The sequence below is a fragment of the Mchenga conophoros genome, linkage group LG1 (assembly GCF_057382185.1).
Source record: "Mchenga conophoros isolate Kocher_MC1m ecotype Shallow Benthic linkage group LG1, M_conophoros_male_GT1.1, whole genome shotgun sequence".
Classification (NCBI taxonomy): domain Eukaryota; kingdom Metazoa; phylum Chordata; class Actinopteri; order Cichliformes; family Cichlidae; genus Mchenga; species Mchenga conophoros.
In genome coordinates this window covers 4,980,622-5,005,149 of record NC_140526.1, presented here as the reverse complement: position 1 = coordinate 5,005,149, position 24,528 = coordinate 4,980,622, and the positions used below count along the sequence as shown (strand labels likewise).

The following is a 24,528-nucleotide window of genomic DNA, read 5'->3' as shown; positions in this document are numbered from 1 at the left end:
GTGGAGAGGAGAAGGATGAATGATTATCTAATCAAATCCCAAAATATTTATATTCAGTGATCTTGACTATTGAATTTTTAAACACAGATTTGCTACTTAAGTTATAATATATCCCTAATAATAACAACGGTGCAGTATAATAATTAATCTTTCTTCTACTGATATTCCTCTTCCCACCTCTGAGCATACCTCCTGTCTCCAAGGAATAATTCCACCTCTCCGGGCTCTCTTCCACATTTCCACTTCTTTCGTTCATTAAAATATTTCCATCTCTATCCTTAACGACCTTAATCTGCTGTACATCTTCTCCAGCTTAATCACTCTGTCTGTGACCAGTGTCCAGCCTCACATACAACCCACTATAAGCCTTTTTCCTCCTCTGTCTGCCATTCACAGATAGTTCACAGGACTGTAAGAAGCAAAATGAAGGCACCTTCCTCCCAACCAGCACTCCTCCCTGTCCAGGATGTATACATTGTTAGGAACAAAATGATTAAATAAAAGTCTTTATTTTTTATTTTATTTTTTTACGTACACTTTTCAATTGTGCTCATTAAAGAGTGGCACTTTATGTAAAAAGGGTCAAAAGCATCAATTCAGCACTATGATTGAATTGAATTATTGAGACTGACATGTTGGGGGCAGAGGAATTTGAAAACATGCTTACACATCATAATTGGTTATTAAGTCAGGGGGACAATTTTTCTGGGCCAAGTGAGTCTGAACAGAATGTCTCAGATGTGGATAATTAGTCGAATCAATACACTGTGAATTGTTAGCTAATAATACAGAAAGGTTAGGGAGCGAGGTGTTTTTCTTTCTCTCTTTTCTTTCTCTCTTTTTTTTTCAAAAAGAAAAATTCTGCCATTTGTTTAAAATTCATCAAGAAATGGCAGTATCAGAAGGCTGGACAGCCACTACGGACTCACATATAAAAGTATATTCGAAAACTGTTTAGATACAGAGAGAATGAAAATATTGCCATGATATCAAAAGTAGGTAAAAAAATAAAAAAAATGTCATAATTAATTTCGGTCACGATATTGGTGATGTGACTCTTGGGACTGCACCCAAAATGTACCTTTTGAAGGGTTCTCCAATAAATTATCTTAAAGTTCAAATAGCGTACATATTTGTTTGTTTATATTAACTAATGGTATTACAGGCATTAAAATGGTGCAGTTTTTATACTAAAACTGTGATACATCCCATGTTGATGCTCAAAGTTGTTTAGACAAAAAGGATGTGAGGGAATGAAACAAGATTTTGGCTTTAGATGGCTACAACTCTAAATTTTACTAGTTTATGAAAGGAAACTTCTGTCTGGCTACATTACATTACAAACGTATTCTACAAATAAATAAAAATCAGCTGATTTTAAGGAATCAAGTTGGAACTGTTTTTAGATCTGATAGATTTAATGTTACTTCTGGTTTAGTAATAAACTCAGTAAAACGGAATAGTTTTCCTAACAGCAAAACAAGCATTATGCTTTTAATATTGGGAACACAGTTATACAAGAATATATGTTCAGATACAAACTTATAATGTACATATATAATAAGATAAGACTTTATTGATCCCACGGTGGCAAAATTTTTGCTTTATCAGGTACAGATAGCTGAAGGAAAATATAAAAAATACAAATAAAATATAAAAAAATATAAAATGAGTAAGATAATACACTATATACAATGGTAGCATACACAGAATGTGACTATGGATATGGTTGTTGGAAATATGGGAGACATAAATTATAAACCATATAGTTATAAGCTATATAGAAAAGCTTACAATGCAAAGGGAACACATCCTCTAAGTTGCTCTTAGGAGAGATTAATTCCTCACCACAAAGATTTTAGGTATTTCATCAATAAAGTTTCAAACATAACATTAATATTCACTCTCGCTCACCTGCCTTGTATAAATAAACTGTTGTATGTGGTGTTGTATAAATAAACATCATGATTTAAAGAGGACATAATCATGTTGTCACTGTATTACAATATGAATTATACCGACACACACAGACTCTTATTAAGTTGTTGCTACTAGTGTTTAAACTAGCCGTTAGTGCTGCGTGTTTCACTGCTCATCTTAGTAGTCGAGGTTTTAGCCTTTCTCAGTGACATCACAAACCAAAGGAAGATGAAGAAACCTGCAGTCACAAAGGAGAGAGAGAGAGAGAGAGAGATGTACAGGTTCAGATGGGAAATGGATGAGTTCATGAAATCATGCATCTGTGTCAAATTTAACTCTAGTGAGATTTCCTTTTTAATGTTATGTAAAATGTAATAAAAAAATCTTATACTACTGTTTCCTCTTAAATGGTAACTATAATGAAAATGGATTTTTGTATTAAGCAGCAGAGTTGAGTATGTGTGTCCACCCATAAAAAAACACCAAACAAAGTGGGCATCCAAAGAAGAGGACACCACAAAAGGACTGTTTCCTCTCCCTGTCAGCACTTGGGACCCGCAGGCAGCCTTCCACCAGTGTTGGGACTAACTCGTTATTAAGTAACGCGTTACAGTAACTACGTTATTATTGTGGTAACGAGCGAGTAACTAGTTATTATGCCAAAACCGGGAACGCGTTACTCGTTACTGGGATTTAGATAGGCTCGTTATTCGTTACTTCGTGTGGTGGCTATCGCGGAGCTTCCACAGATTCAATAACATTAGCAAGTGGTGGAGGCCAGCAGGTGGATGAAAGAAAAGGGAGGCAAGAGGAGAGACACCTGATACTCTCGGCCGCTGGTCCGAGAGTATCAGGTGAACTGAACTTCAGGTAAGAAGTTATAACCTGCAGTCTCTCTGGGTCAGATATGAACCAAGTTTATGTGGAGTTTATTTTCGTTATGCTGACTTTTTCGTACTGCGTGCTAGCTAGCATGACAGAGTTTCTATACAGCTGGGTGGTGCTATGTTACTGATGTTGAACTTTATTTTGTTCATAAGGTTAATTATTAGAGTTGCCAACCGTCCAGTAAAAAACAGAATCGTCTCGTATTCAAAGAAAATATCATGCGTTTCGTATTGAGGTGAAAAGAAACACAGTTTGTCCCGGACTTCAGCTACAATGAAAAAGACACAAAGCTGGAGTTATTCTGTGTTTACGCTGCACAGATGCCTCTTCTTCTCTCATCCTCTCACCCTCCCCTACTTCAGTCATGAAACTGATCAATGGTCAGCTGATCGGCTTTTCTCTCGTTTGTTTATCGCCCACTTTGCGCCAGAAAGAGGAAACCAGCGGATTTCGCGCTAAACAACAGCAGCACGTTTAAGCTTGATCAGCTGTTGTTAGAATTTATTTAATATTAATTTCTAGTATCAGTTGATGTTGGCTGGAGCCACAGCTGTAAACCTGCTGGTCATGATATCGGTTTGGTTATGTGGTGAGAGGGAAACATGAAGATGAAACCAGGAGATGTCCTTACTGAATCATCAGAGCTGTGATGGAGAAACAGGTTTACCTTTTAGGTGACATGAATGAGTTGAAGGGAAGTTATGAACTGTTTCTGAGAGACAAATAACACCAGGATCCTTTTCTAAGTAGCTGACAGCTGGTAACTGTGCAGGGGCAGGTCTAGCAAAGTGTTGCCAGGGGTCCATGTAGGGCATTAAAAGGGAAAGGGGGGCACAAAGAAATACTTTTCTTTCTTATTCCCATTTAAAATGTCTCGCTTTTAAAAAATAATTATCTGAATCTTACAACAAACGATTGATAAATTGATACATATATACCATCAGAACAGTGTACATCACTGTCACAACAGTGTTTGTTTTCATTCAAAGGCTTTATGATTTTTCCTATAATGGTGGGCCGGTCTCTAGTCAAAATGCCCGGGATGATTTTTTTGTCCCAGTCCAGCCCTGTATGCAGCTCATCTGCAGTCTGGTGTTACCTACATCTTCCTATTCAGAAGGCAGCATTTCCGAGTTCTGAGTACAATCGAAAGCACCACGACTGCGGTTTTTGTGTTGGATGTAAAAAGCAGGCTAGGATAGAATCAGGCGTGGGATTTCTCTCGTGGAAATGTGCACATTATTGTTTTCCTTTCTGTTGGTAGGTGGCACAGTGCACTTGTGGCAAGTAAGCAAGCTAGAAGACTGGCAATCTTGCTGGGTATCCAGTTACGGAAGCGACACATTAACAAGAGAATTCTGAGTAAAACCAAAGTTACTTTCCCTAGTAACTAGTTACTCTGAAAGTAACGAGTAACTTGAAGTAACTGAGTTACTTTTGATAGAAGTAACTAGTAATGTAACTAAGTTACTAATTTAAAGTAACTTACCCAACACTGCCTTCCACAGATTTGAAGTCAAGGTTTGCAGGACAATATGGCTGACAAAACTCTACCCAGGCAATCCTGAATAGGCTGCAAACAGTCAATCTCCAGTCTCACAGGGCTTAACATGACTGAACTTCACAGTCAGGCCTGTTTAAGCTGGAGTCAGCAACATCTGCAATGGATCCTGAACATTATGTTCAGCAATGTCTCCTGATTCTGCCTAAGGCATGGCGTGGAGCAAACACAGAGCATGATGTGCTGATTGCTGCACCATGGGTGACAACGTTTGGTGGAATCAGTGTGATGCTGTGAGGCAGCAGCTCCCTTACTAGAAAAGCAAGCCTTGTCATCAGTTTCATCCGTGTCAAGGAACAGAGATATTGACATGAGATATTGAGTCTCGGCCATAACCCACATACTCAACTGTGTGTGTGTGTGTGTGTGTGTGTGTGTGTGTGTGTGTGTGTGTGTGTGTGTGTGTGTGTGTGTGTGTGTGTGTGTGTGTGTGTGTGTGTGTGTGAGAGTTTACAGACCTTGCAGGGAGTTCAAGATGCAGAAGAGGTAGAGGGCAGGAGTGGTCAGGGGACCGAATGAAAAAAGGACCAGGCCCCAGGTAATACCGAGCAGAGTCATGACTCCAGCCAGGGAGCAAATGTCTTTCTTGAATTTGTCAAGGTTATTCTGCCCAAACTGATTTGCCAAATATAGAATAGAAGCAGGTTACAGACAGTTTTAAATTTGACTTGAGACCTTAAATTGTCATTTAAAAAAACAACAAACACTTCATTGCTAGTTTATAGTTTCCAATGAATACACTGATGGATTACTACTCATATATTATTTTTAAGACTAGATAATTACCTCTCTGGTGTGGTGGAGAATAAAAACTTGTCTGACTGTCACCCCAAACATGATTACATTAAAGAGGAACACCAAGCTGAACAATCCCACTGTAGTCCACTTTACCTTGTCATTGGTTATATAACATCTAAAAAGAAAGAACAGATCATGTTTTAACCTCCAAAATTGAAAAATCAATGATGTGTTCTGTAAAAGAAACATTAATGCAGGTAGTGCAGTAAAAGCATCACCAGAGCTAAAAAGGAATTAATGTTTCAATTTTAGCAAATTAGATGCTTGGTGAAAAGGAGCTTTCTGCTTCTCCAACATGCATGTTTACAGAAACTCTGATTGGCAAAACAGTTAATAAGTAAATGTGAAAATGTGAATCATTATTCTTGATTTTACATGCTGGCAAATCTTACATTGCAGTACTGGAGGAGTTAGATGCGTCCAGAGGGGTAAGGCCATAAAACGTTCTGTCTATGATCACCACCACTGACACAATCATGGCAGGGACACCTTGATCAAAATTAATTAATTAATATCTACATCCACATTGATAATGACAGCTCCCTCCCTAATTGATTCCACTCACCCCATCCCACCACGCCGAGTTTGAGCAGGTATTTCTTGACATAGATGTTGAAGACTTTGACTAAGAGAAGATATAAGTGGAAACCTTCCAAGGCCATCCAGCTGAAAGTGGCTAGCAGAGAATAATGAAGTAAAAGAGCCATGTATAAGCAAAGTCCAGAGGAAGACCCTGCTGCCACTGCCTGACTGGGCAGGAAGTGCAGGTTGAGGAGCATCAGGGCAATTACAAGGTTGATGTGGACCTTCATAGAGACATCTTGTCTGAGTTTTCTGTCACACAGAGAATTGATCTGTGTTAAGTAACATACTGTATCACAACTGGAGGAATGGTAGACCATAACAAGAGAAGAAAGAATTGATGAAGAGTTATTTATAGAGTAAGAATAGCATTTGATGTAAGAAGATCAGTGAATGGAGGAAGATTTCAGTATGTTTTAAGGCAACTGAAAGATAAAAACAGGCTACTCATATGTCAAAGGTATGAGGATGTTTGAGAAAAGGGGACAACAGCAGAGGCAAATCAGATTACAGGAGGTACTAAAAGTGTGAAAGAGGAAGGACTGATGAAGATGGGAAGAATATGAAAAAATGAATTTATTACCTGTTTGTAATAAAGAGCAAAATGGCTATGACCAAAGTAAAAAGGGAAATACTACAGCCAATCACAGTAATGTGTGTTAAAATCTCTTGGTCTTTCTTTGTGATGGAAGGATCAGGTATCTGTGGAGAAAACACATGTTTATATCATCTTGTACTATTTGTATTATAACAATTAGTCAGAAGCCTTTTCACCTTCTGCTCGATGACAGGTCAACAGACCAACAGGTACAACATGTTGGAAGCAAATACTTGTCTTACTTATTATTTTTTTACACTGCAAATGTAACTTTATTTAACCTGCTAGGTTATTAAGTATGCTTTCTTATTTCTGATGGTACAAGTCCCTTGAAGAAAATGGGGGCAGGGCTAAAAAGAAAGTTAAAAGAACAGCTGAATAAATCTGAAAAATAAAATAAAGCATTAACTAAATATGCTTTATACAATCATAACAAGCATAACATAACAACAGACAATAACATGCAATGAAATACACAGAATTAAGGTAGGCAAAGTGTAGGTAATCAAGCACGAGCAACCAATACAACATAGCTGCAATACAGGAAAGGCATACAATAACCGACAGCACTGTTACAGTTTGGCACTGTTTTCAAGGATGGCAGGATAGTAATTTGAATGAAAACAAGTTGAGCAGAGCAGGTGAAGGTAGAATTCTGTACAAGAAATCTTTTTATTTTGGTGTCTTCTAGTGGCACCATCAAGAATGACACCAAACTGAAAAGAAGGAAAAGAAGAAAATGCACAACAAATGTATCTACAATTATAACAAATTATATTTGTTATTTTATTTGTATGCATAATTTTGACACTCAGTGAATGTGTAGGTTAAACGGTGTATTTATTATATAGAAGAGCCGTAACATGGCAAAAATGTTGTTTTTCCTTTGCATGCAGAGAGCAAAGTGAACCGTCCTTGTTTGCGCGCACAAACTTGGCCAAATAAATGATTCTAAATGATAAATGATTCTGATAGATACATAGATATTCACTACTCCCTCCAGAAAAATTAAAAATACATTAAACTGCAGATTACTGAGGAATCAAATGTGATTTTATGAAAGGAGAAAGATTCAAAAGGCTGTATACCAAACCCACATGCATGTGCCATTGGAGCGCATCAAACACTTAAAAAACAAAATTAAAAAAAAGAAACACTATGGAAGCAGAATTTATTGGATCATATGACTAATGAAATAAGTAAAGTAAAGTTCTGGCTGGATAAAAACAAATTATCATTAAATTTGAATAAAACTAAAATTATGTTATTTGGAAATAGTACTGGTGTTGATATTGAAAGAGTCAGTGAAAATTGATTACTGGGGAAAATAATGGATGAAAAACTTAAAAAACATTACATTCACTTTGTACTCTTCAAAAAAGAGTAGTTCGAATCATCCACAATGCAGCTTATGGGGATCATACAAACTCACTATTTTTGCAATAATATTCAGAGTATGTTTTTTTGGAAAGAAGTTATAATTTAAGGGGTTTTTGTAACTTCAATATAGGAAAGGTATGTACTGCAAGAAAAAGCTTTTTGTTTCTGTTCATGGAGTGAAACTGTAGAACAGTTTGAATATGGAATTAAAGCAATGACCAAAGATAAAACAGTTCAAAAAGAGTTATAAAGAAATGATCTTCTTGAACTATAAAGAAAGGGAAAATGTTGAAATTAAGTGAATGTCTCTATTTAGACGGTTTTTTTTAGAAAAGAGATTTGTTAACATATAAAAGATGCTTTTTCTTTTTTCCTACTTTAGTTGTACTAATTCAATGAATGCAAAGTAACCTGTGTATTAGTTACTATAACTATTACTTCTAAAGACCTCACATGCAAGCAGTCAGTTACTCTGTGTCCGCACGTGTGTGTGTGTGTGTGTGTGTGTGTGTGTGTGTGTGTGTGTGTGTGTGTGTGTGTGTGGTAGCGTGCACGGCTACCAAATGCAGCTGTGCAATTTTGTGGTTTGTGGTCTCAACCTTTAAAGGTTAAAGGATACTGAAGATCTAAATAAGATATTGTAAAAAGTTATCTTTCTGAGAAGCTGTGTGACTTTTAAACCCATTGGTATGACTAAACTTTGCAGTTTATTTTTAGCTTGCGGTCTCTTTCCTAACACCACTTGAAAAGCCTGTTTGAAGGCAGAATTAAGGTAAAGTGAGTAATGGTCTGGCATGTCCTTGTGAAGCTGCAAAGTTTGAGGCAGTTCAGATAAGTGTTTGTTGATAGAAGTGAAGAACAATGGACAAACAATGGCCTCTTTAAATGAGCCCAGTCTTACTATGAGGATACCAAAGTATGTGAGGTGGTTGCAGGAACAGGTGATGTTATTCTGATGATGTGTCCAGTGTGTGACGCAGCCATCCTCACTAAAAGCTGGTAAGCAAACCAAACAGATCCATTACGCAAAAGATCACATTTCTGAACATCAGCTCAGTTAGGTGGCCATGAGTGAAAACACAAACCACAATGAGTCTAACTTGTGAAAATATTGTTGCGCTATACTGCTCAAAAAAGATTAAAGGAACACTTTGGAAACATTAGATTTTCAGGGGGGAATAAATTGTGATGGATATCTATAATCAAGTGGAATGGGTAATGTGTCCCATAAGATTAACTGACTTGTTGTACTCTGATTAAAAGGTGTTCCGTTATTTAATGTTTGAGCAGTGTACATTACTGTTCATGACAGATGTGATACTTACTGTATGTTGAATAATTAAAGAACTGACACGAGGGTTTTTGAGTTTCCTATGACACAAACATATTTCATGTTTGTACAAAACGTACAGAATATTATATGTGTCAACTAATTGTGCAATTAAATTACAGGAGGTAAGAAATGAAATAAATGTTCAAAAAAGCATAGTTACGTCGATTTCCTTGGTAAACTCCATCGTGATGTTGATGCGCTCCTGCAGTCCTGATATCTTCTTGCCCTGCACACTCAGACCAACCAGTCTTTGATCATATACTTCATGTGGGCTTTCAAAAACGCTCTACAATAAAATGCAAATTTGTCAGCTGGTTTAACAGTTTTGCAAAGACAGTTTTAATATTATTTTCTGAATCTTCTGTGTTAAATGGAAAAACACTACTAAGTGATCTACTTACACTGTTTGATATGCAACTCATTTACATTTTGTTAGAAAAAAAGGTGACTTAAAAAAAAAAAAAAAGAAAAAAAGAAAAAAAGGTGATGATTCTTTCCTGATGTACCCAACTTCCTTCAAAAATATGTGTACTAATTTTACATTTCATGTGTTAATAAAATAATGTCACTATGCTAAAGAGTACAAATTCCCCGCTGGACAAATAATTCAAGCATCCAGCAAATTCAGAAGCTTCAAATTCAGGGTTTAATTTTATTGGCTGTTAGGTGTAGCTGGTGAAAGTAAGCTTGATAGGCTTGTTAAGCTGGGATTTTAAAATCTGATTGTTTTTTCTGTATGCCATGTGTATACATCCCTCCTTTGTTAAGGACATGTAAATTTGATTAAAACACCTTTATAATGATGTGAAAATAAACAGGAGTACATTTCCTAACAAGTGGTAAACAAAAGAAATATATAACCTGACAAAGAAAAAGAAAAAAACCCAAATGTTATTTTATTAGACTAAAACAAGCAAAACCCACAAGCTCCATGAGCAGTAGTTTAAATTTAATGTGTAAATACAAAGATCGTATTATTCTATAGCTCACCACATCCTTTTTCTACATGTTTTTAAATAAGAAGTGTAGTTTATGACCTGATTTGTTTGAGGCCATTTAAACATGCAGAACACAAACGTGTTATTCGGTCCAGCACCCAGTTCTCTTGGCAGCTGGACAATGACTTTACTGTTGAGAAGAGGCACATCTGGTGTTACCTGTATCAGCATCAACATGCCAAGAATAGAAAAAGATTTAGTTTAGATTACGTTCACTAAAATTACCTCGAACAGAACAACATTAGATTGAATACAGTGGATCAGATCTTAAATAAGCCGGTCGTTATCAATACCTGACTCATGCTCAACATTGGATCTAAATATCAGCTCTGTACATCACTACTTGGAAGGTATTTCTGACTACATGTGGAGTCTGACTACAAACTACTGTTCAATAAGATTGTGTGAATATTTTTTATTTTTTTACCTTTGTGTCATTGGCATAAATTTCAAGGCCTCCGAAGGGACCACTGGGTTTGTGCAGAAGAGCGACAAAAGTCTTTACATACAATTGCATGCTCCCATTCACCTCTGTTCCCTCTAGAACCTTCTCTAGAGTCCAAATGGCTCTTGGGGAGTAGAATGCAAAAATATTAACACAATATTAACAATTTACATCCTTTTATTAATGTAGAAAACAGTCAAGTGTTAACCCCCCCCCCCCCCCCCCCCCACACACACACACACACACACACACACACACACACAATGTATTATAAATGTTTACCTCAAAGTGTCATTGAGGTTTCCCATTTTCATAACATTATCTGTATAATTCATACAACACTCGGTCTGATTACGACCTGTAGACAAAATGTAAGAACACACATTGAACCCTTGTACAGTTTAATTAAAGCACCCCACATGTCCACAGAATATATGAAGGTTTAATCCCAAAACACCAATTTCACATTTCTTTATGAAGACATTTATTGGGAAATGGAGATGTGAGAGGAAGGCATTAGAGGTTCATTTTTAAATGCTATTTTACCATGTTAGAATAATGACTGTTTAAAACAAGTTGTAATATATAAAACCTGAATTCCAGAAGAGTTGGAATGTTTGTTAAATTTGGTAAAAAAAAAAAAAAATGAAAAGAAAAGAAAACCAAAAGACTTTCAAATGAAATCAAACCTGATGTTTGCTACAGTTCAGCAAAAAATGTCATGATGCAGCAAATGGCTGAAAAAGCAAGAAAGATGAAAAAGTTTCATCTGAGAGAACATTTAGCAAGTAATTAAGTTGACTGATATCAGGTCTTTAATATAATTAGCTATAAAAGAGATGTCTTAGAGAGGCAGTCTCTCAGAAGTAAAAATGGGCTGAGGCTCTCTAATCTATGGAAGAGTGTGTAAAAATATCGTACAATACTTCAAATGTTCCTCAACATCAAATTGCAAAGGGTTTGCAAATCTCATCATCTTCAGTGCATAACATAATCAAAAGATTCAGAGAAACTGAAGATGTCTTTGTGCATAAAGGACGAGGCTGAAAATGTTTATTAATCACTCACTGGCATGATTGTGTCACTGACATTACTTAGTGGGCCAAGGAATGTTTGCAGGAACCACTGTCGATTAACACAGTCCAATCTGCCATCTGCAGATGCCAACTAAACCTCTATCATGCAACAAAGAAGCCACATTTAAACATGTTTCAGAAGCGATGTCATGGCCAAAACTCATTTGAAATTGATTGTCTCAAAGTGGGAAAGTGTTCAGTTCAATCCAATTTTATTTATACAGCGCCAAAGTACAAAGAGAGTTGCCTCAAGGCACTTTATATTGTAGGTAGGCCCTACAATAATACAAATAGAGTAAAACCCATCTGTCATATCACCCCTAGCAATTAACAGTCGGAAGGAAAGTCTCCCTTTTAACAGGAAGAAACCTCCAGGAGAAACAGGTTCAGAGAGGGGCAGGGCCATCTGCTGTGACCGGTTGGGGTGAGAGAAGGAAGACAGGATAAAAGACATACTGTGGAAGAGCCAGAGATTAATAACACGTATGATTTAACACAGAGAGGTCTATTAACACATAGTGAGTGAGAAAGGTGACTGAAGAAGAACTACTCGGTGCATCATGGGAATCTCCCAGCAGCTACACCTATTACAGCATAACTATGGGAAGATTCAGGGTCACCTGATCCAGCCCTAACTATATGCTTTAGCAAAAAGGAAAGTTTTAAGCCTAATCTTAAAAGAAGAGAAAGTGTCTGTCTCTTGAATCCAAACTGGAAGCTGGTTCCATAAAAGCGGGAACCGAAAACTGAAGGCTTTGCCTCCCATTCTACTTTTAAATACTCTAGGAACAGCAAGTATGCCTGGAGTGCGAGAGCGAAATGCTCTAAGATGGGGAGAGATTATTCAAGACCTTGTATGTGAGGAACAGCATTTTGAATTCAATTATGGATTGAAATCAAAATTAAATACCTGGATTTAACAGGAAGCCAATGAAGGGAAGCCAATGTATGAGAAATCTGGTCTCTCTTTCTAGTCCTTCTCAGTACTCTTGCTGCAGCATTTTGGATTAACTAATGGCTTTTCAGGGGTTTTTAGGACATCCTGATAATGACGAATTACAGTAGTCCAGGCTAGAAGTAATAAATTCATGAACTACCCCAAAAGGATGGTTCTGTTTATCTGGATGTTTTCAGTGGGAGAAGCGTTTCATCACTCATTCAAGTGACTTCTTCAGTCTTAGCTGACTGCAAGTTTCTCCAACCTGTGTATATTTGCACAGTGATTGAAACGAGCCACCTGAATGAACAATGGGCTGTGTGGGCAGTTCCTTCATCAATAATATGCAAATTGTCATGGCCTTTGATCAAAGGTCATGACAATTTTCATATTTTCAGGGAGTTTTTAGGACATCCTGATAATATTGACAGTAGTCCAGCCTAGAAGTGAAAAGTACGTGAACTAGTTTTTCAGTGTCACTCTGAGACAGGCTATTTCTAATTTTAGAGATAATGCACAAAAGGAAGAAAGCAGTCCTACATATTGGTTAGATACTATATTTTCAAGGCAGACTACAATAACCTCAGTGTTATCCGAATTTAGAAGCAGAAAGTTAGCGGCCATCCAGGTCTTTTTGTGTTTAAGACACAAAAAGTTTAACTAATTGGTGTGTGTTCTTTGGCTTCATGGATCATAGACAAAGTTGAGTGTCATCTGCATAGCAGTGTAAATGTATGCTATGTCTTCTGATGATACTGCCTAAGGGAAGCATGTACAATGTAAACAGAATTGGTCCTAGCACTGAACCCTGTGGAACTCCATAATTAACCTCAGTGTGTGAAGAGGACTCTCCATTTACATGAACAAATTGGAGTCTATTAAATAGATATGATACAAAAAGCACTGCAAAGCAGTACCTGTAATACCTAGAGCATGCTGTAAATGGTCTAATAGGATATTATGGTCTGCAGTATCGAACACCACAGGATCTCCTCCATACCTGCTTCATGGCCTGGAGGACGGGGCTGTGGCTCCCTTCACCCTCTAGCAGATCATTACATGAAGGAACCTTTTAAAAACAAGCGCGCTCATGCTCACAGGTGTACACACGGGTGCTCACACACACAAACTACACCCTTTTTGGCTCCTACCTCAAAGCACACTGTGCGATTTCAATGTCACGTGCTGTACAATAATATTAAATATTTAGTATTTACTGTTATATTCACATAAATGTTGTTTATTATATTGCTCTCTTTTTTTGCTTGTGTTCTCTTTTTTCTCTCAACAGGAGATCTGGGTGATTGATAGATGTATTTTTTTGTCTGTTTGTTTTGTTGGTTTTTGTTTTTTGCCCTTTATCACTGTTCCTCCTCCCTGCTGTTTTTCTTTCCCTCTTTCTTTCCCCCAGTCAAGTCTGTCCCGTGTTAAGCAAGTGAAAATAAAAAGCTTTCTTTACCTTTAGACAATAATTCTGATGGCAAAAGAACCAAACAGGACAGGCAGGGGAAAAAAAAGTATCGAACACCACACTGAGGTCTGGCAGGATAACCACAGAGATGAGTCCACTGTCAGAGGCCACAACATGATCACTTGTAACCTTCACTAAAGCTGTTTCTGTGTTGCGATGAGCTCTGAAAACTGACTGAAACTCTTCAAATAACCTATTCCTCTGCAGATGATCTGTTAGCTGTTTGACAACTACTCTTTCAAGAATTTCTGATATGAAAGGAAGGTTGGAGTTTGACCTATACTTAGTTAAGACTGCTGGTCTTATTATGGTGTTGAACAAATGTGTTAAGTCTGGGCAACTTGCATGTTTTGGAAAACATATAAAGGTATATATAAAGATTTAGACCCTCTCCTGTTCAGGTTAGCAGTGGAGCCACTGGTTGTCTGTTTTCATTGGGTGGTGGGAGTGAAGGGCATCACCAGAAATTGTATTACCATTGTCAATGGACTTCTAATCTGAACTGTCATCTGCAATGTTCCGTTTTCTGTATATGAAAAAAATCCTAATAAAAAGCAGGACATTGCAAAACTGCATAATGCTACAACAACACGGCTTTGTCAGAGAAGACTCCGGGTACTGAATTGCCTCTCCTGCAGTCCAGATCTTTCACCTATACAGAACATTTGCTGCCTCATTAAATGAAAACAATGTCAAAGATGACTACAAACTCTTCAGCAGGCAAAAAGGAGACCAAATTCAAACACCAAAACTACAAAAACTCAGAACCTCCATTCCCAGAGGTCTTCAAACTGCTTTGAAAAGAAGACCATGGTAAACATGCACCTGTAGCAAACATCAATTTTAAAATGAGCTAATTTTGTGCTTAAAATTGTAAAATTTCTCAGTTTAAGCATCTTTTATGTTATTTATGTTCTGTGGTAAATAAAATATTTGCTCATGTGACTTCACATGAGTCTTTCAGTAATAATGTTTTTCAAATTTAAAGGATGACGTAGTGTCTACAGTAGTTGCAGGCAGTACACTGAGGATAGGATGTGTTCTTCTAAAGTGTAGTAACGTAATTTAATGTAATTTAAAGGGACGTGACATTTTAGGGCTGTGGTAGAATATAGTGTGTACAGACTTTTTATATAGTATAAAAGAAAGAAACACATGTAGCTAAAATTGACAGAAAACAAGCTGAGTTTACTTTATTCAAACTCATAAAAGGCAAAAAGAAAAAGTGAATAAGCCTTGTTTCTTAGGTTAGAATCTAAATTGTCTGGCTGTTCCAGTAATAAAGTCATTCTTTTGTTACAGTAGTTAATATAACAACTTACTTATTGTAGCTGATATATTGCATGCAGTCCTACAGAAATACTGTTCCGACAGACAATTCTGATAAAGCATGTAATAAGACATAAAAGGCATCAACCACCAGAATATCCAGCTCTTCTTCCTGTGAAGAGACTCTCATTTAGAATGGAAAAAAGGCAATGCTTTTCAGTCAAAGCTCTTTTCTGATTAAAATGTCTTAATTTTTTAGATTAGCACAAAATTTATTTTGTTGCTATTATGCTGAAGGTAGATCATCATCACCCTGAAGACTCATCATCAGAACAATGCAAAATATGTTTTCTACATAAAGATTTTGAGTTTTAGAGACTGTACCAAGTTATAAAAAACACAGGTATAAAAATAAAACGAATTCAACTTCTACTCCTCCTATTTCTACTACCAGTAATCCTAAGAAATACACTGAAACAAAATCACAAATCACAAAAAAAGTATGAAGTCGAATGACACTAATAACACTAACAACCCTTGTTATTAGCATCAACACAGAAATTAAAATGTATTTTAAAGTGAACCAAAGCATACCCTACCTTTCCATGTTGCTGTGGAACTAAGTTAATAGAGGACACAGAGCAAAGCAGAAGTGACAGCGGGGGTGGGGGGGGGGGGGGGGGTGAATTTGACGAGCTGCAAAGGAAGTTGATGAAACAAATGTAAATGCTATTCTGAGCAAGTAAAAAAGAGGAAGTATCACTGACAAAAAATACATTTCTAATCTTCCTTGTTACTACTCCGTATGCATCAAATACAGGATGACGTCATTGAAATATTATACTTTACCCCAAGCCTATTCAAATGGCGGCCCGCGGGCCAAATGCGGCCCAGAAGCAACCTGCGAGTGGCCCTGCCTGTGGTCCTGGCAGAAACACAGAGAAAACGCAAAAATATAATTAATTTTAAAAAAAAATTAAAAATTCCTACAGCGTAGTGTAGACTGTGAATGCAACACTCCTAGTAGCCTAGCAATATTTAACCCACAATGCACCGTGATGTAAACATATTAAACAATCATCGTAATATATGATGCGACAACAGCATGTCTTTCTCAGTCCAAAAGCGCAAAATTGACAATGAAAACTGTCGGTTTAACCCTGCCTGGACTGACAAATACTTATTCATTTTACCGAGTTTAATAATCTTACAACCGGAGTTGTGCTACCATGGTGAGGGTCCTGTACAGCCCAAGAGAGAGCTGCAGCAGCTTTCCTTCATGTTTGCTTCTTGGCGAAGAAGAAAAGGCCTTTCACAGATTCTGAAACAGTGAAATACTGCATGCTGGCTGTGGTGGATGCGGTGAAAAGTGATGAAAAAATGAAAGTAAGTGTGACATCTGCTATTAAAAACGTACCCCTGTCAGACAGTTCAAATATTCGTAGAGTTGAAGTTCTGGCGTCAGACGAGTTTGAAATGCTGTTAGATGACTTGAAGAAAACTGATGTAATGTCTATAGCAGGAGATCACAGACAGAACTGATAATGCACAGTTTTGCGTATATGTCCGTTTTTTGGATGGGAAATTGCTCGGCTTGCTACCATTAGAGGGACACACAGCTGGCGAAATAATATTTGAGAAGATTTCAGCTCTTTTTGAGGAAAATGGTCTGGATATGAAGCGTGTCTGTATACTTGTGACGGATGGGGCTCCATCCATGGCAGGAAAAGTGAGTGGTCAGCGAAATATTTATTTTAATTTGAAAGGGAATTATCAAAATGTTTTTTTGTTAATATTATTATTATTTCAAATGTGCAAAAAATAGTTTAGTTATAGCTCCCTTTTTTTTAAATGGACCTTTTGGTGTGCATTTGTGAGAGGTCACCAGATTTACAGGGGAATAGGAATAAAAAAATTACTTGTTTTTCAATACAGTTGTGTGGGTTTGAAATTGATCATGATCTGCTGCTTACTGGCTTCAAAAAAAAATATCTGGCCCAGATAAATTCCTCGGTTTGAAAATCTGGCCCAACTAACTTCGTAGTTGAATCGCCATGCTTTACCCTGTTCACATGTTCAGCAATAAAACTACTAAAGCTACTTTTTTTCCCCTCAAAGCAAGTCATTGATCAATATCAGGAAAATTGCATTATGACTATGGACAGCAGAACACAGTACTATATTAAGTTTTGTGTGTATAAAATTGAAAATAAAACTGATTCTGATTTTGAGAAACAAAATTAAAATGAACACAAATTTCCAGTTTATGCACAGTGTGATTTTCCTCCAGTTGTTAAAAGTCAAAAGTTAAAGCCAATGGGAAAACAGCTATATCTAATCTTACAGCTTGGTGTTAAAGTTTTTCATTTGCATAAAAAAAAACCCTTGATTTGCATTGCAAATTATGAACAAAAAAGTTGGTGCTGTAAGGCGATGGAACCTGATACTATCTGAGGTTTATCTGCATTTAATGACTGTGTGTGTTTGTGTTGTTTCATCTATTTTGAGTTAAAATAGGATGACATGTCCTTGTGACTAGGAAAAATAAATGGTTTTCTGGTAATTGTATCAAATTATTTTGCTGTTGGAGACTGATTAAAAGCAAATGCAGCAACAAGGTGGTCGCAGTTAGGTGACCATTTCCTATTTAATAAATATGTTTTATCAAAAATGGCTGCACAGGCCCAAAGTGGGTGGGATGAACTCTAAAGCTGTATGGGCAGGGAAAACCCAGACTTATCCCACATTAGTCTCAAATGCATGTGCCCAAAGAGTCACAGTAAAGCTTTAAGGAATACTGTAGTCAAGTCCTCTTTCTTTCAGTTGACGTGGCTCTAAAAAATTAAGCCCATCTTGCCTGGATGCCACCCAGAGACTCTGATCCATACATTTATCCAGTGGCGGTCCTATAATAATGGATTGGATTTATATAGCGCTTTTCAAGGCACCCAAAGCGCTTTACAATGCCACTATTCATTCACTCTCACATTCACACACTGGTGGAGGCAAGCTACGGTTGTAGCCACAGCTGCCCTGGGGCAGACTGACAGAAGCGAGGCTGCCATATCGCGCCATCGGCCCCTCTGGCCAACACCAGTAGGCAAGTAGGCAAGTAGAGAAAAGACACACACACACATATGAAGAGAGAGTATGCATAGTATGAAAACGGCTACCAAACAGCCATCATAATTTGTCATACAGTGAGAAGAGGACACATCAATAATTGACAATGACTAATTAATATTAAAATCTGTAACATACTGTATTGTTTGTAGTTTAGTCTATTACTGTTACTATTTTTACCATTTCTTCTTGGAGCAACTGTAACCCACATTATTTCCTTTGGGATTAATAAAGTGTTCTGACTCTGATTGTTTCAGGATGACCTGCCATTATCCAATGACACATCTGCTTACCTGCATCTTTTGCTCGCTTCTCCTCTTCTTTTCTCTTTTTTCTAAACTGAGCACCTGATGGATTTGAACTTTTCTTGTCCATCTTGGTTTTAATTTTGCACTCCAGTATGAACACCCATTCCCCAACTCGAAAATCACCACAACATAACCTAATAGACCTACACCTTAGTTCACAGATTCACTTTGTCTAGGGTTTATTTCTGGGATTTTGCACAACCCAGGACTCAAATCATGAATACATAATGGGCTTGGATTTACAACATTATAAATGAAATGTGATCTATTTGGAAGCAGCAGGTCTCCCTCCCCTTTCGACGTGTTGTGTGTGAGACTTTAAATCATCAAACTATAAAATATAAATTTTTATTGATCCCTTTACCCCGAGTCCTAAATTGTATATTTATTTTCTTCTTGCGCACCTCGCAAACGGAGGGCGCCCTTACTCCCAGCAAATGGGCGATAGAAAACCGATTGGTGCCTATGCCATCCCCAGTATGCGCTGGTGTGTCCGGTATCCGCAAACCTGACATTTTGACCCTGAACACGCCCTATAAATGGTCTTTTATAGCGGGCTTCCCTCGCTTACGGCCATACCACCCTGAACATCTGATCATCTGATCTCAGAAGCTAAGCTGGGTCGGGCCTGGTCAGTACTTGGATGGGAGACCGCCTGGGAATACCAGGTGCTGCAAGCTTTTGCACTTCCACACACAAACTGCAGAGGGCGCCGCTGCTCACTCAGTGGAGGCAGATTCAGGAAAAGCTTCATGACAACGCTCCTGATTGCATTTCGCTTTTGTGCAAAACAAAACAAAAAAACAACAAGAACGAAATATTTAGGAAATACACAAACTTATTTATTCTGTAAATGTAGAAAATGTCTGTGGCTAGTCCGTCTGGGCTCAGTAGAGAGGAACTTGTTAACCTTGTAGTGTGCACCGGGCACAGTGTCAACCTGACACTCTTGTGCAACGAGTTTTAACTCTTATTGGCTGCCGACTGCGGTCCCGAGGAATACTGAATAAATGCGCATCAGTGTGCTACCCTGAGCAGGGAACACGATATCATGGAGTTTCTAACATGGAGCGAGGTGAAGGTGACGCGACTATGCAGGACCTGCAGGGGGCTGCTTAGCTTCAGAGATCAGATGAGAACAGGCTGATGTGGCCGTAAGTGAGAGGCTTCCTCGAAAACGGGGTAGATACTGTAACCCATTTATTGGGTTTTAAAAAACAATTTAGAGTGAAGGATATTGATTAGTTTCTACTTTTTTTAATAGCTGCACATGACAGCACAGTTATAATGCATACTTAATGCTGCAATAGTCACGTCATAAACAATTGTGAGTGTTTGCACAAAAACATCTACAGGTGCTCTGTGCATGTACAGTGATATTGATGTAACGCTTGAAGAATTTGACATTACTACATCAGTGGAAGAGCTCTTTGCGCAAGACTCACTAACCCCTACCCATTTATTATGAACAAACAGCAAAACTGTTTGTGTTTTTTTCTATATTACACTTGCATGATTTAGATTTATACTTATGTGGCAGCTATTCACTGGCCTGACAAAGTTATTTTAAATGATATCATGTCATGAATAACACAAGTTATTTTCCATGAAATCGAAAAGTGGTGAAATTCTCAAAAAATGAATGAGACGTGCATGTAATTTGACATATTTTGTTGTTTTGTGTGTGCGTTTGTCTGTATGAAATTTTGACGTGCATCTGAAAAACACCATTTTGAAAACACTGGAAAGACCTCAAGACATTTTTTTCTTTTGCTTACTATGTAAACAAAAATTCCCACCAATGCTTTTCAGTGTGAAATTTAGTGTGTAGGGAAAATACCTGTGCCAGGTTGTCTCCATCTAGTGGTGAATAACGCATTACCACTACATCAGGTGAGTTTTTCTCTGTGCACAGTGACACAAAACTCATTTAACAACATAAACTATTTAAAAAATGATGTAGGCAGATCAAGGCAATGTTACAGATTCAGTAAGAACAGAAGTTTATTCCAATCCTTTAAATATGCAGGGCGTCACACTAACACAGTTGCTTATGTCCAGCATAGCACTGGGGCTAAATCCAGACCTGAAATCTTTGGAAGTTTCACTCAGTAACAGCACCTTTTTAATATTATTGACTATATTTTATAGTCACATTTATATAAAATGTCAAACATTATACATTAGCTAAAGGTTGAAGTCACAGAATTACACTGAACAACAATGCAATTTAAGTTTTTCTTGTTTGTACTATATATTTGATTTATTGTGTGTGTGTGGGGGGGAGGGGGGATATGTGTGTATTCACATCATTTATCATTTATGTTAATGAGAGTGTGGGGAGTGAGTTGGAGGGTGGGGTGGGCTGCTTTTAACTATGTAAAGCACTTTGTGCTACATTTTTTGTATGAAAAGTGCTTTATAAATAAAGACTGATTGATTGATTGATATTATCATCCTTAAATTGTTGTCCTTACCAAATATACTTAGATGGCGATGGATTCAATCCATGCTACTGAACACGATGCCAGTCAGGCTTGAAAATGGTGTTTTTCAAGCCTGACTGGCATCTATAAAAAGCCAGGCGAGGTCTCCTTCATGTTTTTCTGTGTTTTATCCTCAGTTACTTTGAATCAAAGTGTCAGCTTTGTTTTTATACATAGATATAAAAATATGAACATGTACTGATAAATGATTAGAATTATAATATTTCTGACTGTCTGATTCAAAAGTGAATTGAATTTAATCGGGACCTTGTGAATTGGAATCAAATCGATTATAGGAATCAAAATTGATCCCCAGCCCTAAGTGGAACACCTTTACAGATGAAGTTAAGAAAAATACATCAATACAAAAATTAACACAATTTTTTAAAAACAATTAATTGCATGAATATAGTAAATGTTCCTCTCAGTGATTGAACTATCTCATTGTGTTCTATTGATTGATTAATTGATAATACTTTATTCATCCCGAGGGAAATTGGGTTAAGGCAGCCAGCCGTGCCAGCGCCATCTTACCCTTCCAACCATACATACATTACACAAACATCACATGGGGAAGACAAGTCGGAGGGGTATAACAATGGAAAATGCACAACATGAACATTGAAGCCTTGTTCTCATTTTTATAGATTAAGGCAAGAGTAAGGTATTAACCCTCGTGCTCCCCGTCGGGGCAGCTCCGGACCCCGGGTGTCCCAGAGTACCCTTGGGTAGCATTTCACAGGCCGCGCATCAGGGTTGGCTCCCGCGCCCCGTACACCCACGTTTCCCTCCCTGAATGCCACTCCCGTTTCAGTTTTTCCTCCTAGTTTCAGGCAGGCTCTGTCATGTTCGTCCATGGGAGGCCGCTGTTAAGGTATTTGTCACACAGATATAATATAAGCTGAGCATTTAGCTTATACTATCATTTATCAGGTCTTAACCATAGGGTGCTTGCAGTTGTTTTGGTTTAAATTGTTTTATGTGTGTATTGTATGAGTGTACACTTGTATATAGTTAAACATTTATGCTGTTTGGTCTCTCTAATGTAGAGGCCTGGGCATTCCTCGCTACACTGTACAGCAGGGGTGCTCACACTTTTTCCGCATGTGAGCTACTTATAAAATGACCAAGTCAAAATGATCTACCCACTACAAAAATCCAAAACATATACTTATTTATAAATATATTGAGGATTCTTTATATCTACAATGTATATACATGCATAACCGCAATATCCAATATTTCACAACACAATTAACAATGTAAATTTTTTGTCATTACCTGAGTTTACTCTGATGACTTGCACTGAATTGAATCAGCCAGGGATGACAGTAGCTGCTGACGGCCAGCCTCAAACACACTTCCAAATGTTCATCAGTCATGGTGGAACGGTATTTGGACTTAATGATGTTCATGTGGGAAAATGAAGACTCACATAAATAAGTGGAGCTGAATAATGCAGTCAAAGAGGCAGCACATTTCCTCATGTTGGGGTACTTTACTTCTGTGAGTAAGTTCCAGAACTGTCCATGATCTCTGGACTTCAGCTCAATGTCGGCTTGTAGTGTCAAAATCTCATCTTCCACTCCAGAAGAGTTCAGGTGAAATAGTTTTGCAATTTTTGATGCGAGTGAATCGACATCAGCATGTTCCCGAAAAGGATAGCACATGAAGGTAGCGACTGGCTCGAGCAAAGAAAAGTCTTGAAAGCGTTTGTCAAACTCTGACAGACAATTGTCAATCTGCTCTGTGTAGCGTGCACTGTCAAGTTGCAAACAGGCCATCCCTTGCATCTCCAGCTCTGACGCCAGGTTTTGAAAGTTAATCAAATCATGGCGCTGCAGCTTTAAAGAGAGATGTTGCATCTTTCGTTTGAAAGCATTAACTGAGCTGATCATGTTGATCACTGTTTTGTCTTTTCCTTGCAGCTGTAGATTAAGGTCATTCAACATGTTTGTCAGATCGGTTAAAAATGCCAAGTCTAACAGCCACTGACCGTCATTAAGTTGCATGTATTCTGCTTGTCCAGCTACACGGAAAAACTCCTTAATCTCCGGACAGAGCTCTCAAAATCTTTGCAGGAATTTCCCTCGACTAAGCCACCTCACGTCAGTGTGTAGCAACAACTCAGAGTGGTCGCAGTCAGCCTTCTCCAGATGTGCACGAAATAACCGTCTTTGAAGAGCTCTGGCGCGAATAGAACAGGCGATCTTCGTTGCAACATTCATGATCTCCTTCATGTTGAGCATTTTAGCGCATAACGCTTGTTGGTGGATTATGCAATGGTAATTTAGGAAGTCCGGGAAAGCATCGTCCTGCCTGCACTTGGCAATAAATCCATTCACGCGGCCAACCATTGCGGGTGCTCCATCTGTGGTAATAGACACCAATTTGTACACTGGGAGCTGGGTTTTCTCGATAAAGTTTTTGAACGACTGAAATATGTCCTCTCCTCGCGTCTGTTCTTTCATGGGCAGGACTGTTAATAGCTCTTCTTTTGCAGTGATATCAGTAAACACCATACGAATGAAAATGCACACCTGGGCTGTGTCACTCACGTCCGTAGATTCGTCCAACTGCAGTGAGAAACACTGGCAATCTCCGATGTCCTTCCAAAGTTGCTGGGTTAAATCCTCCGCCATGGCTTCACAGCGCCGTGTAACTGTACTTCTTGACAGCTGGAGAGCTTTGATCGAAGATGTTATTTCTGCCTTATTTTTAAAGTCTCGGAACAATGAGTCAGCTGCTTCAACGAATGCCTCTTTTACCATCTCTCCATCTTGAAAAGACTTCTTGTTTTTAACGATGATGTGACTCACCCGGAACGATGCTTCGGTGGCGGCTTTTGCTTTTGAAGTTTGTTGTGTGAAAAATGACTGCTGTCCGGACAACTGGGATTTTAGTTCCTTCACCTTTTTCTTTCTTAGCTCGCTTTTCGGCGGGAATGTAGTGTCGTATTTTCCGTGAACAGTTCGAAAATGGCGCTCCACATTTCCCTTCTTTGGCATTGCGATGGCAGCCTGGCAGATGAGGCAAACGCACTTCGAAAATGACATTGTGAAAAAAAGTCCTCCTCCCATTCCGTATGAAAGTGATACGTTTTTGTCTTCTTACTTGGTCCAGCTCCCTCACTCATTTTTAACTTTTTCTTAGGTTTAAGAGAAAAAACCGAGAGCTAAAAATTGGAGTTAACTCGCTGGCTAGCTTGTCAGTTTTACTACACTTCGCGCCGCTGTTTGCGCATGCGCAGCGACCTAAGCGTCAGAAAAAATCCGATGTCATCTGACTGGCTTCCCTGTATCAATCAAGGGACGGGATGGATGATAGGCTGGCATCTATTTTTTTTTAATGCCAT

At 38.1% G+C, this 24,528-nt stretch overlaps 2 protein-coding genes and 1 pseudogene across 2 annotated transcripts; 1 reads left to right on the top strand and 2 right to left on the bottom strand.

Annotated features, from left to right (window-relative positions):
* Positions 1 to 1,478: 1,478 nt before the first annotated feature.
* Positions 1,479 to 15,424, bottom strand: LOC146582780 (adhesion G protein-coupled receptor G2-like). The gene is made up of 13 exons (XM_085280139.1): positions 15,310 to 15,424; positions 10,786 to 10,861; positions 10,486 to 10,627; positions 10,098 to 10,217; positions 9,221 to 9,346; positions 9,053 to 9,098; positions 8,629 to 8,723; positions 6,333 to 6,451; positions 5,733 to 6,001; positions 5,560 to 5,656; positions 5,156 to 5,282; positions 4,828 to 4,984; positions 1,479 to 2,158 (listed from the first exon to the last, which is right to left on the bottom strand). Exons 1-13 carry the CDS (start codon positions 15,398 to 15,400, stop codon positions 2,064 to 2,066), a joined length of 1,560 nt encoding a protein of 519 aa, XP_085136265.1. The 5' UTR covers positions 15,401 to 15,424; the 3' UTR covers positions 1,479 to 2,063.
* A 3,828-nt stretch (positions 15,425 to 19,252) lies between these two features.
* Positions 19,253 to 19,367, top strand: LOC146582779 (5S ribosomal RNA; annotated as a pseudogene).
* Positions 19,368 to 23,239: 3,872 nt separating this feature from the next.
* LOC146582778 (zinc finger BED domain-containing protein 5-like) lies at positions 23,240 to 24,181 on the bottom strand. Its single transcript, XM_085279635.1, has one exon. The coding sequence runs from the start codon at positions 24,179 to 24,181 to the stop codon at positions 23,240 to 23,242; it is 942 nt and encodes a 313-aa protein (XP_085135761.1).
* Positions 24,182 to 24,528: the final 347 nt, after the last annotated feature.